Genomic DNA, 14620 nt, shown 5'->3' on the forward strand with positions numbered 1-14620 from the left:
TTCTTAGTGGATCTTTGTCTGTTCCAGTCAGACTCTTAAGATCCTCTCAACTACCTCTCTTCAGGACGAAAAGAACAAGATGGGTGGGAAGATCATTTGCACACTTGGTATCTAAGTTGTGGAACGGTCTCCCACTCTGCCTTAGAACACTGCAAGATAAAACCACCTTTAGAAAAAAACTCAAGACCTGGTTGTTCCCTTATTAAATCCATTGATACGGTCACCCAGTTCAGCACTCACCAGCGCGGGGAAGCCCTCGGCCAGCTATGCGCTTTACAAATCCCAAACACAAACATAAACATTGGGATGGCGTTAAAATTCTGATGATGTCCTTGAACAGCTTAAGAAAAATGTTGGGCTTAAGGTTATTGGTAATGGCAAATGGACTCAGCATTTAACGAAGATTTTAAACTTCGTTCAGATGAATTTGGGAGACCTTATTTGATATTATCATAAACCCAGGGGTGTCATTCCTGGGGTAAAGTCCAAAAACCACAAACAGCCAATGCCCTGAATCAGTAGGTTCTGTGGTAGTCATAATACAGCAAAAAGAGTAGAGAACACACAAAATTATACTGTTTTAAGCCTGCCCAGGTATACTGCATATGGTACAAACAACAAAATGGTCCTAACAGACACTATAAAAAATAAACATAGGGTAAACTAAATTAAATAGCATCAAACCCTGTGTTGTTTCTATATACTGTCCGTTAGGGCCATTTGGTTGTTTATACCACATTGTGCCCAGGTCCTTCGGCTGCGTGGGTTACCCCATTGTTTTGTAATGGTGAGGTATACTGCAGTCATGGCAATGAGGTTTGAAAGTGATATGATCTTTCCTTCCGCTGCAGGCGCTATAGACCCATTGTTTACAATTTTAAGAATCTTCTAAAACCTTAAAACAGTAAAGAATCTGGTGGGAGTGCAATGATTCGTAGAGTAGGCTTAAAAGCCTCCATCTCTCGCATGCACGCAGCATGGCTCATGACTGGCACGTTGTTGTGGTTGGCAGGAGTCACGGATGTATTTTGCTATATGTCCTTAAACTCCAGAACTCATGTCAGCTGAAGGTTTGATTTGCTATGTTGGGTATTTATAAAGTGATTTATTTCACCTGAGATGACTTTGAAGGGCTCATGGTGGGATAAGAGAGATGGCAAAGAGCGGCCAGAGGACGGAAAGAAGGAAAGAAAACGGAGGGCATGACAGAGGAACCTTATGGGTGGAGGTGTCTTTAATAAAAAATACAGGATAGGCCAACAGCAGGCCAAAGCCCTCTGACTGGCAGGAAGGGAGGGAGCAGGAGAGGTAAGGGCGGTAAGAGAGGAGAGTGCACGGGAGAGTGCACGGGAGAGAAAGGAAAGGGCTGAAGAGAGGAATTGGAGGTTTGTAGTACCGTGTTCTACAGATAGAACGGCAGTCCAGGTGTGATACTACTGAGTTGGGCCTCCACCCCTCCTGGGTGGCCTCCATCAAGTGGTAGCTTACCCATCCCTCGGGGGTTGCACCTCTGTCTGGCCTGGGTGGACTCTGCAAAGTATTTTCTGATGGCATCTTCTGCTGCTTCTGGGTGGGCCATCACCCGCCCACACTCCTGGGAGAGCCTTCTCTCCATGTGAGCATGCTCCTGGAGAGCCAGGGCTTCATTGGTGGCCGCCTAGAGTGTGGATGGGCATTGAGGGCATGTCTGTTTCCAGAATCAGGACCAGTGGAGTAGTTTCAGCGGGGTTGTTACACCCCCCTAATAAAAATATTTTCTGGTAAGTAGTTGGGTACAGGTACTTTCAGTTGGGGATGGTGTGGGGTCTGTCGGATTTCACTAGGAATGTTTACAGACACGCAGACAAACAAAACGCACACACACTCTCCCTCTCTCTGTTTTAAAAGTCTTCGAAAATGTTGGCTATTTTAAATAGGATGTTTTCTCTCCCCTGGTACCCCCACCATGCTGTATTGTTCTCCCGTTCCACTGCCCCTAAAGCCCTTCGCATGTGCCCTGCTTGTGTATCGTGCATTTTAACATTCAATCCTGAGTGATGGTTGCAGAATCTGAAACTAACACCCCCCCCCCCCCCCCTTCCAATCTCAGTGACCAAGCGACGCCCCTGATCAGCCCCGCCTGGCTCTAGGAACGCATGTCATACTGGTTTGTAAATGGAGTCCGCAGAGCGATCCCTCACTGCTGCTCGCGTTCTTCCGCTCTCTTAAGACGCTTCTACGTGATGCGAAAATACCATGACGATTAAGCGATGTAATTCAAAATGGCCAAAGTGAAAACAATCTGCTCGATGCCCAGGTGTTTTTACACATTTAAATGAGACAATACACAGTATGGCGCAAGGAGCCTCAGGTGTATCAATGTCTGTAGAGGGGGGTCGGTGAGAGAAGTACCAGTGTTTCATTGAGTGGGGAGGCATGCCTGGTGAAGATGTCATCCGGCGAGCGGAGTACTGACGGGTGGCAGGGTCACGGGAGACAGGGTGGTAGTCTGGGGAGCCTGCCAGTGTGGGTGCGGTAGTGATAGGGAGGTGTGAAGGTGGGGTTGGTCGGTGTGCAGTGACAGCGTCACGTGGCTCGGTGTGTGTGGAGTGTGAGGGGGAAGGGTGTTGCCTGGGCTGTCAGTGCTGGTTGGGCGAGGGATACTATTGCAATGGTGTAGAAGTGTGGGGAGTCAGTGTATATGAGAGTCTGTCAGTCCAATTGCGTGAGCAATGGCTTGGTGCGCCAGAGTGGGGTGTCTGTGTGTAGGAAGTAGTCAGGGGGGCGCCAGCGCGCGGGTGTCATTGTGGAAGTTGTCAGGTTTGCGGTGCCTGAGTGGAAGGTGGAAAGGTGTTTTAGTGTCAGTGTATGTCGAGGTTATCGTTGGCGGCTGTGTAGGAGTGTCTGTGTGAATGGTGGCATGGTTTTGGAGGCAGTGTGGGAGTGCCAGTGTGAGTGTGCGGGTATGATGGCATTGAATTGTAACTGCAGACCGTGACATCATTGTGGGTGCTCGTGTGTGTGTGTGTGTGGGGGGGGGGGGGGGTCACTCAGCCTCTGACGGTCGGGTCCTGCCCAGTGTTCTCAGGTATGTGGCTCCGCTTCCTCCCTCTTCCAGGGTTCAGAGGCCACGGTACATCGAGTGCTACTGCATTCCTTTCCCGGGCACCGCCTCATGGCTCCGCGGCTCCCCCGACATTCCACACCGCCGGCGTCCCGGGCAGCCTGCCGCCCACCTGCCCTGGGAGAGGCGCGGGCAGGGGATTAGCGCGCGGAGAAATGTCTACCCCGGGGGCAGTACACAGGAGCCCCGGTCAGGGGCACGAACGAGAGACGGTGACTGGAGCGTCCAGGGCCATCTAGAGGGGCAGCACTGAGGAACACCACCCGGCACAGGACAGCAGCCAGAGACACTGCTCGAAGCAGCAGGCCCAGAGGCGCTACATACATCATTCGAGCCAGGCGCGCAACACCCATTGGACTCACAGGGCTTCAGCCCTCCCGCCCGTCGCGTGTGGCAGCCCGGGATGAGACAGCTTCCCGGCGCACACACAGCCGCACCCGAGCACTTCACAGGTCTTTTAAAGACCTTTTGCATGTTAATGAGGCCTCGCTGTTGTTTCACCCCTTCTAAGAGCCCCTGCAGCTCCACTCTGCCTATGGCTTAAAAGACTCAGCCCCCCCCCCCCCCGAAATTTTTTCTTAGCCCCCACCGAAATTTGGCTCTAGTTGCGCCTCTGATTCGAGCCACCTAGGGCCGAAGGGAAACATCTAGGAGCAGCACTCTGCGGCGGTGCATCACCAGAAGACTTCGCCTAAAGACACAGGAATTGGAAGCCAGGTGCAGCTGTCGGATCAGTACCCTGGAGCACCACTCACTACCCAAACATACTATTACTCAGCAGCAGTGCACAGTGGCACCTACAGGTATTCCCTAGAGGCACCCACGATGAGCGTTAAAATTCACATGGGCACCTTTAACGTGCAAGCTTCCCATAGGCAATCACCCATGAGTACCACAAGGGCGACCGACTCCCTCTGGGTCCTCAGGGACTCTGTCTCCAGTCCTGAACTTTTCACCTACAACTCACTGTTTTTAGGCGTGTTAGACTAATCAGCGCAATATGGGCAAATCAAGACTACAACCCCCAGAATGCAGTAGGTTATCACAGGAAAGTCAAGAACTTGAAACAGTTTCTGTGAGAGAGGTAGTTATCCCAGGCATCTCACGGCAGCAGCACCATAGAGCACCAACAGCAGGCAGCAGCCAGGGACGGAAGCCACGGGCGATGGTACACTTGGGGGAAACACAACTGACAAACAGAAGCAGAGAAGTGGGACCAGTAAGAACGTTCGCTCAGGATTGCACAGGCAGGAAGCACAGAGCAGCACCCACATGCACCAGCAACTGGCACCACCCATGGAAAGCAGCAGGGATCGCAAACATCACTCACCCTCACACACAGCACCCACCGGCAGAACCTCGGTCAGCACTCATGAATATCCCCCAATGGCACACTAATGAGGCAGCATTGTGGGGGTAGTGGCAATGAACACAACCCAGGGACAACACCAAGGGGCGACAGGTACCACCTAAGGGCAGTACTAAGAGAGAACACACAGGGATAGTACTTATAGTACAGGCACCAGGAAAACACACACACTAGGACCCGCCACCTCCTAGTCCATCACCCGCAGACACGACCCAGAAACAACACCCACTTGCACCACATGGGACCTGCATTCACTACTCTCAGACACAGTTAACTGGTATCATACATGGGCAGAAGAAAAACTCTACTGGCAGAACCAGGGACTGCTGAGAGCACGTGATTGGGAAAAACTCACTAACACAACTTTTACTACCAGCCTGCGACTATCTGCACCACGCCAACTGCGAGAAGCAAACTTAGCAACTCTATGACAGTTGGTCTGAAATCACTAGAGAAAAAATAAAAAGCATGAGAAACCAATAGGGGGACGTGAGAAGCAAGAGAGTGAAGGGAGGGGAACCAGAGAGACAAGGGAGAAGAAAAACAAGCACTGGTAAGGCCAGGAAGTCTTTCTTTTTGTTAGGGGAAGTATTTGGACTTTGTTTATGTTGCGCCTACCAGTCCTCATATTGAGGCAACACCTCGGGCTGGAAAAAATATAGAATCTGAGTTTTGGGCCCCTTTGCTGAGCAGAGTTAAGTTGTGCCAGGATAGAAGAGTATAATGAAAAAGATGTGCCAAAACAAGGGGGGGACTAGGAGCTCATTGTGGTCCAGTACCCGTGCTCCTTGTGCTAGTCACGAATCAAAAAAGGGGGGTAACTGTTCCAGTGGTGGGCGCAAGTAGTCGCCCATGCACAGAAAGATGAGGGAGAAGGGGAGGATGAGGATCCTAGGTCTCGAACTCACTAGCTAGAGGCAAGCATAAGTCTTGTCTCTTGATGCCCTCACACACCCAGAAGGATGTCAAGCTTCATCATCGGGTATTTGCTCCTCGTCGGGCCGGCGCTGCAATGCCCTACAGGTCCCCCACTTTAGCGGAGATCTTTTGTTTAGACAGCTGTCAGATGAGTGTGAGAAGAGAGGGTCCTATGTGAGTGGTAAATGGGTGTGTGAAGGATAGAACTGGCTAAGGGATACCTGAGGTTCGTAACATTTATTATATAGGTTCCCTTGTCAGATTAAAAGACCCCTAAGGTCGTGAGTTACTGAAAAAGGTGTAAGGTGCCTAAGTAACTAAAGATCAACATGTTTCGCGCCTGATTGGTCTAAAAGATCCATGGCGCTACATCAGGACCAAATACACGTCCAGCATGGTACCCAGTGAGGTCCTCACTTTTGAAAAAGCGGTTTTGAAGCAAGCCAATTAACTCAAGAAGAAAGGAACATTCAACAATCAGAAATAGCCTCTGTAGGGCTATTTCTTCCCTCAAAGAAGACGACAGCATTACCATAAAACTTGCAGATAAAGGGGGAGCTACGGTGATTCTCAACACCAGTGACTACGAACAGGAACGCACACGACAACTGAACAATGCCAAATACTACAAAAAGTTGGACACCGATCCTATGGAACGCCTTCTGACTCACATTAGAATCCAGGTGAATGAAGCAGCGAATGAGGGTTGGATTTCCCCCCAGGAAGCATCATTCCTTGTCAACACCAACCCCAAGATACCATAATTCTATCTCCTTCCGAAGATACACAAGGGCATCGTTCTACCACCTGGACGTCCTATTGTTTTGGGTATCGGATCTCTCCTGAAATCCCTAAGCCAGTTCAGTGATTTCTTCTTGCTACCCCTGGTCCAAGGAACACCTGCCTATCTGAAGGATACACAAGATGCCCTGAGCCTGACCAGCATCGAGGAAATTAACCTCCTGCTGATGCTCGACGTCGAGGTGCTATATAAGAACATCCCCCAAGACGCCACCATTGAGGTTGTGGAGAATTTTCTACGGGATACAGACATCCCCACAAACACCCCCGTGGACTTCATCCTTAACTGTATCACCATCACCCTCAAAAATAACTTCTTCTTTTACAGGACCACTACTTACCATCAAGTACAGGGTACCTCCATGGGTAGTACGTTTGCACCTTGTCTGGCAGGGCTGTACATGGCACATTTTGTGTCTCCACATCTTTACGGACTCCAACCCATTTCAGGAAAATATCCTGACGTGGAAGAGATACATTGATGACATCCTCATCCCCTGGAAGGGTACGGAGGAGACCTGTTTTGCAATCCATGATTGGATTAATGGTTTGAACCCCTACCTGCGCTTCACCAGAACAATATCCTGCAAGGAGATCCACTTCCTTGACCTGATGATATCCCTGGAGAGGGGTCAACTGCATACGAGGACATCCAAGAAGGAAACCGACTGCAACAGCCTCCTCTCTTTTGAAAGTTACCACCAGAAGGCCCTGAGGGAGAACTTACCTTATGGCCAGTTCCTGAGGATCCGGCGTAATTGTAGCTCTATCACTGAATTTGACCAACAAGCCACCTCTCTTTCCCTGAATTTAAGAGAGAGAAACTACCCAGCGGACGTCAAACACAAAGCCAGGAAGAGAGCAAGAAACAATAACTGCCAGAGCCTGCTGGACTGACTGAGACACGAGTTCTAGGACTGTAAGTGATACAAAAGCAGAGAGAAGCTGTCGACAGAGATGTTAAGGGTTGGCGCAGGCAGGGAGTGGCCTAGCACAGTAAGAGGAGGGCCACTGGAATTATGCAGAACTGGAGGCTGAAATTATGCGGCAGGTTGACTAAATTATGAATAATCTGGCTACCCTTTAAAAAAAACAAAAAACTCAGAAAAGCAGTATATTACATTTAACATTCATTATTTACGTGTCTCTCTAAAGTAATGTAGGATTTGAGACAATAGAGAAAAATGAAACAAATAAAACATATTATTACTTGTCTAAACTCTGAGTGTCTATGTTAAAATGACTGCGGTTTTGAGATGAGTGTCTTTGATTTCAAGATTAAATAGCAAATTTAAAACATCGTGACAAGGGAATCGTCCTATCCACCGTGTCTGGATTCCTTTTAAGTGCTACTTGTTTTTGTTTCCTGCTGCGGACAAAAAAAGTCCTTTCCAGGTCCATGAAACGGGGACGCTTACATTTGCTGAGCCACACTGTAACTTTTAAATGGCAGTTACAGCAAGCAATAGCGGATGGTGAGCAGCTCACATCCATGAAGTTTCTGAGGGTAGGCGCTGCATCTCGTGGGAGGAACATTTAATAACATTTGAAGCGTTTGAGGTAGAAACTATTTTGTGTTGTAAATGCAGCAAATGTATATTACTTATGCTTAAAGATGTCTAGCCCCACATTATTTGTTTCCCTCGGCCCTGAGTAATCGGAACAGAGACTATCGTGCAGGGAACTGTGAAATGGACAAGCCACAACCAGGAGCAGAGAGCACTGGTGGACTCTGACTGCCAGAACGGAAAGTGTCTGGAATCTTAAGTGCTGGAGGAGGACATCACAGAAACTTTCCACTTTAATCACTTATTGTAACCTTAATGACACTTTGCACTTGCACAGAACATACATGCCACATTCCTTACACGAGGGCACAACTGGCACCTCAGAAAGCAGCTGAGTCCGTAGCAAGTCTCTGCCAGAATTCCCCAGTGAGGATGAACCAACTCAGTAAGCGGGAGCGAACACACGCACAAACAGCCAGAAAGGCACGTGGAATGGAAAACAATGCGAATCATAAAATGTGGGTGCAAAGTGAGAGCGTTTACAGATCTGCGTCAGGCTAGAAACTGGACCAAAGTAGGGGAACACAACAGAGGACGTTGCAAGAGAATATTCGCCCCCCTCCCCCACCCGGGAAAAATTGAAGGTTGCAGACCAGTCTTCCCCCAGGGTGCTTCGTGCTGGCCACAGAACAGGGTGGGGATAGGTAAGTTAGTTAGGTGGAAGGGCGGGTTAGGTTGTGGACCATATAGGCGTAAGGAGAGGCATATCCGGCCTCCTCTTGACGCCAAGCAACAGGAGGGGAAGTGTTTAAAAGGTCCTCCCGCCCACCCTGCATGTGGTAGGAGGTTTGCTGGTGATGGTCGATTCACAGGGCAGGTTGCAGGGTATGGGCTGTATTTTGGGGGGTGGTGAGTCACATGTGGGCATTTCCACTGATTGGGTAGGGAGGAATGAAGCACAGGGGACTGAAGCCGGTGTGCGGGATGCAGCGAGCAAGGGAAGGATCTTCAAGGGGGGAGGTTTGTAGGGCAAGTGAGGTCATTGAGTGAAAGAGGGAAAAATGAAGCAAAGGATATGGACTTACTGGGAAATTGGAAGCAGGTGAGTTGTGATTGGTGCGGGGAGAATGGAACTATCTGGTTCTATGTCAAGATTCATAATGTTGAGATATTGTTAATGTTAACCCCTTCCATGCTGCGCAAATTCCGCCGCTGTGCTGACGGAATCTTGCGCGGGCGTGGTCATGACGGAACGGTTCCGTCATGAGCACAGCTCAACCGTGGCTCATGACGGAACCGTTCCGTCATGAGCACCGAAGGGGTTAATAAAGTTCAGTAGAATGTTAGCAGCCCTGTCCTAATAAATGGACTTTTACGCTTATACAACAACATGGAGTGTGGTTATTGCACAAAAAAGGGGTGGAAACAGACATAAGAAAGGAGACTGTAAGAAGGCTCAAATCCAGACCCGGACCAGGAAAAACAAAACCAGCCTGTGCATAATATCTTCAAGGTATAAGATGACCCCAAGTCTGATGGGAGCCATGTTTGAGTGCGGCTGCACAGATGTAGTCCCTTGACTAAAGCATTCATGCCAGACAGTGAGAGCAAAAAGACTGCGGAGATCCCAAAAGACTGTCGGCGAGAGTGCTGACAGGAGGTCATTCGGAGAGCACATAGTGAGAAAGAAAAGAAGAGAGCACAGCGAGACATGTATGCCTTTTGCAGGTACTCACAGATTCACTGTGCCAGGGGGGCACGACTCTCTCGCTGGCACCTCCATCAGGCCCACTCGTGAACAGTTGACGGTTGAGGAGCTGCAGACACAGCCAGATGGGCAGGGCTTGCCAGCCTGGGCAGCCTCTGGTGCCACTTCAGGCAAGACATCACACCCTGCAGCATCATGGCATCCTGCAGGTGCCACCGGTACCACCTGCCCTCCGCTGGCACCCGGGGTCCCTGGGCCTTGGCTCTCGTGCAGTGCGACTGGGCTCTGGCTCCTGGATAATGCCCCCGCATGGCCTGCTGCTCCTGGGCCCTGGCTCACCACAAGTGGTTGCGGCCTACCGGTTCTCCCGCCTGGGTCCTGGCTCGGGGTCACTGCCCCCAGGTATCCGGCTGCGAGAGGGTCTGCTGCCGCCTCTGGAGGGGTCTTGACACGTCTGGTCTCTTGACTTCTGCAGAGGGCTCCAGGACAGGTGATCACCAGCAAAACTAATATCAAATGCCTGACACCTTCCCCACCACCGGGGCTCAAAAGACCCCCTAGAAAGAAAGGTCTCTGCGCCACCCTGTGGCAGGGCATTATCAGGGCACAGCTGCAGCGCAGGGGCCTACAGCAGCAGGGCTAAGGCCTCCTGAACCCCTCCCATAATGCTCCCTTCCGCGTGCCTTCCGTGTACCCTCTGACCCTGAATCACTGGTATGCCAAGTTACTCTCTGTCTCACAGCCTTGCCTCACACTGCCAAAGACCTCCCACTCTTGCTCCCTGCCCTCACCAGTCTATAAAACCGACACCCTCTCTACTGCTGTCGGTGTCCCTTCCACCCCACCCCCAACAGCAGGGGGCAGTGCCGGAGGTCGGTTGGTTATAGAGAGGTCTAGCCCACCAGGTCCTCTGCAGAGTACCCGTATGGGAGCACTTCCTCTGTACCTGCCCTGTATTACCACTGTACACCCGCCCTTATAGCGGACCCTATATTATATCACGCTATCTGCCCCCACGCCTACCCTTGGAATGAACCGCCCCTATGTCTGTCCCTCTATAGTTCCCGTAAATATGCACTTCCTCTGTACCTGCCCTGTATTACCCCTGTACACCCGCCCTTATAGCGGACCCTACCCTTGGAATGAGCTGCCCCTATGTCTGTCCCTCTATAGTTCCCGTGAATATGCACTTCCTCTGTACCTGCCCTGTATTACCACTGTACACCCGCCCTTATAGCGGACCCTACCCTTGGAATGAGCTGCCCCTATGTCTGTCCCTCTATAGTTCCCGTAAATATGCACTTCCTCTGTACCTGCCCTGTATCACCCCTGTGTTCCTGCACCTATAGCGGTCCATATACGATGTCTCGCCAACTGACCCCAATTCTGTCCCTGGAATCAGTCGCCCCCACTCTCTTTCCCTGTATAGTGCGCTTCCTCTGCACCTGCCTTGTAGTACCCCCGTGCACCTGCCCGTGTCTCGCTATCTGCCCTCTGTACCTGCCCCCGGAATGAGCAGCTCCTGTAACTCTGCCCCTGTATATTGCCCGTATGAGTACGCTTCGTCTGCACCTGCCTTCATTACCCCTGTGCACCTACCCCTATAGCGGTCCCTGCATTGCAGTTAGCTATCTGCCCCCTGTACCTGCCACCGGAAGGATCAGTCCCGGCTCTGCCCCAGTATCCCACCGGTGCCCCGGTGGCCCCGCCCGCAGGGTGGCGCTGATCCAACAGCTGCAGCCCTGACCGCCCGTCCTCTCTCGGGCAGGTACCGCTCTGTCTCTGGAAAGAGAGAAGCGGCTGGGGCTCCCAGCCCGGCCCTGCCCCGGGGGAGGGTCCCAGCAAGGCCCTGGGGGAGGGTCGCAGCGCCCCTCAGCCCCGGTGTCCAGCGCGAGGGCAGCAGCGGCCAGACCAGTGATTAGCACTTGTTGGCCTGTGTGCCTCGGACTGTATCAGTCAATAACTTCCGAATTACTTCATATTCACAGAGGGCTCAAAAGATTCGCCAGGGAGCCGCTCAATAATTTGTTTCTATGGGTGTCTCATTCTGTCCTTCGTTGTGTTTTCAGATGCCTCGCTCTGCGTCATTCTCTGTTTCTAAGGCTCTCTCGCACTGTGTCACCCCGTCTTTCAGGTTATCTTCTTTTATTATTTGCATATTTATATAGCGCGAACTCGACCCGTAGGTATTGTAGCGCTTTACATGAGCACCGTATTTACATTACACATTCAGGCACGGGGAGATTAATTGATTTGCCCAGAATCACAGGATGTGGACGCGACTCCCAAGCTCGAACCCTGGTTTCCAGGGCCAAAGTCGGCAGTCTAGCCGACGGACCACATCTTTCTGTGCCTGGATCACTGTTGTCTCGTCCTGTGCAACTTAGGTGCTCGAATCTATCACTGTTTCACTCTCTCTCAGGATGTTTCTTCTGTTGTCAGTGCCTCACGCAATCTCTTCATTTCTTTTTTTTTAGGATATCTCGCGCTTCCCCGATGTTTCTCCTCATCTGTCTCAGCACGTGTCGTTTTTTTTCTCTATTTCGCCCCGCTATGTTCGTTTTCGCAAGAGGTGGATCTCTTTCTTAATGTATTTCCCTCCTGCCACCATTGCTCTCAGAGTCAGCGCTGCTGGAATCATCTTCAGAGCGAGTCCTGCCATCACTCATAAATCACCAAATCATAGGATCACAAGTGTAGCAACAGAGCCATGTCCACTCAGTGGAGAGTGGTGAGCGTGTGGAATGTAGCCAGTGGTGCATTTTGGAGCACACTGTTGCAAATATGCAGGGCCACTGGAATTTTACGATTGTGCAGCTGCAAGGATCTTCATATAATTATAAATTTGTCACATTTGCCACATAATCCATCATCTGCTACATAATCTGCAGATTTTAGCAAACAAAAATGTGTTTCCAGCTCAAACAGGTCAAAAAATAGTAAAAACGCAGCGACGTGTTGCCGCGCAGTGGAGGCCTTTTGCAAGGGTTGACTGGTCACCTTTCTGTTACTTATTGCTATATCTGGGTGTTAAACTGGTACTAATGAGGTGCACCCAATGCCCACACATTGTTGACAAGAGTAAAAAGTACAAAATAATGAAGTAATAGTATAAAAAAAATGTGCTGCATTAGGTCGCATAATATGCCTTTTCTTGCTGCATAATTTACTCAACACTGCCTCATAATTTGGCCACCCTGTCGCATAATTCCAGTGGCCCTGCAAATATGTTACTATAGCATGGCATGGTAGCCTACTGCCATTTACAGACAGTATATTTTCCATCGACATGGCCACTACATATTCACAGAGGTGCAGATGTCTGACACAACCATATGTCACACAAACAACGTGTGAAAATCGGATTTTGTGGACTAATTATCATTTGCACATTGCTAAGTAAAGTGCCTTGATTTGTTTTGATTTTATTCAGTCTTTGCTTCCATCACATTTCAGAATTACAAAAACAGCTCTTAATATGTGCTTTCTTAATTGCTGGTATGTTTTGAAATATTTGTACATTTACATTATTTACATTTTATTTTTCGATAAAAATGCCATCCTACAGCCTTTTCTCCCACTGTCCCTGTACTCCAGCAAGATTACCATATAGTTCACTTCACAAAATGCTCTTACTTTGCAATCAGAGATTGAAAAGTAAACACCAGTCTCCATGTTAACCTCTTCTGTGCCCATGACGAGATAGTCTCGTCATGGAGCACGGTCGCGCTGTGCCCATGACGAGACTATCTCGTCATGAAACCCACCCGCGTGGGAAACGCCCGGCACAGGAGGGGGAAAGGGCGTGGCACCGAAGGGGTTAAACGAATAAGCAGCAAGTTGTTAGAAGGCGTAGCCTAACATTTGACCTCTGGCTTTGAACACATAGCAAACGTAACAAGATAAAGACAAAGTTTCAAGGCATCTTTATTGCTCATTCACTTTCCAAAGTGCAGCAAGACCTATTCTAGGGTGCTGCAGCAACCCTACTTCTAACGCCTACGCTCAGAATGATTCACTCTGTCTCTCCTCAATCTCTCAAGTTATTTAGCTCCATAAACCAGACTATCATGATATCTCGTTATGTCTATCTCTGTCTTAAAGTTCTCTTACTGTTTCCAATCATATCTTGCGTTGTATATCCATCGCTCAAAATATCTCACTTTTGTTTGCAGTTTTATACAGCGCTGACTCAGGCTAAAGACATTGGAGAACTTTACATGAGCACCAGATTACGCTACACAAGGTCAGATTCATTTTTGTAGGGCTGGTGGAATTAAATAATTTTGCCATGAATCCCAGGATGTTGAGCCAATGCCGGGAGTTGACCCTGGTTCTCCTGTTACAAGGTCAGCAGCTCTGGGAGTTTAGTCACGTCTCCTCACTGTCTGCCATCGCTCTCTGGTGTGCCTGTTTCTCAGGGTGTCACAGTCTCTTGTCACATTCTATTACTCAGGATGTTTTGGTCTGTCAGCCTTTCACTCAGGATGTCCCTGGGTGGCACCCATGATCCCTCAGGATATCTAGCTCTGTATCCAGTGTTAATTTGTAAAATAAATAAGTTCCAGGGCCCAAATTTATCTCAGAAGCTGGTGGCTGGTCTGCCAAATGTTGGAGTTGCTGAATACCAAGAGTGTCTAGTCTTGATTCCACCTCATGCTTTTTTCTCCCACCACCATAAATTCTCTGTCCCTTTAGCACACAAGCTCACCTTTGCTGGCTCTTTTTCACCAGTGCTTTCTCCATTTGTCACTGTTTTTCTGTCATTCTCTTTCTCCGTCTTCCCCCTCTTCTGCCTTTTTCTCAAATGATAAAAAAAGAGGCTTTGGTCCTAAAAAAGAGTGCCAATGGGGCCCACCTGCAACCACCAGCTGAAATTAAGCACTGTCTTTGTCATTTTCTATCTCTCAGGATGTCTCCCTTTGGGGCACCATCTGTCCCTCAAAATGTTTCCTTGTCAGCTCCGGTCTCTGAGAAACTTGTTTTGTGTCATTGTTTCTCAGACTCTGTCTGATCTTCTAACGTTTGGGATGTCTGACTGTTTTCAGCTGTTGTTCATGCGTGTGCACTGTGTCTCAGGATGTCTCGCTCTGGCCCAGACTCTGGAGTCAGTGAGAGTCTCCAGCAGTGTTGCCTACAGAAATAACCAGCTCGTCAGAGACATCCCCTAAGTTGGGAGTCATTCCTAGGGTACGAGCTTCCTGTGTACTTTC

At 49.6% G+C, this 14620-nt stretch overlaps 1 protein-coding gene across 2 annotated transcripts in view; it reads right to left on the reverse strand.

Moving 5' to 3' along the window:
• The window catches only part of LOC146810138 (polycystin-1-like), a 545091-nt gene extending 533925 nt beyond the window's left edge, over positions 1–11166 (reverse strand). For both annotated transcript variants that reach the window (XR_014966550.1, XM_085617085.1), the window contains exon 1: positions 9436–11166. Coding sequence is in view for 1 of the 2 variants with exons in the window: in XM_085617085.1 (XP_085473211.1) it covers positions 9436–10004 (569 nt within the window). In the remaining variant the exon portion in view is untranslated. The remainder of the gene's footprint in view (positions 1–9435) is intronic.
• Between the last annotated feature and the right edge of the window lie 3454 nt (positions 11167–14620).

This window comes from Triturus cristatus, chromosome 7 (assembly GCF_964204655.1).
Source record: "Triturus cristatus chromosome 7, aTriCri1.1, whole genome shotgun sequence".
In the NCBI taxonomy this organism is placed as follows: Eukaryota; Metazoa; Chordata; class Amphibia; order Caudata; family Salamandridae; genus Triturus; species Triturus cristatus.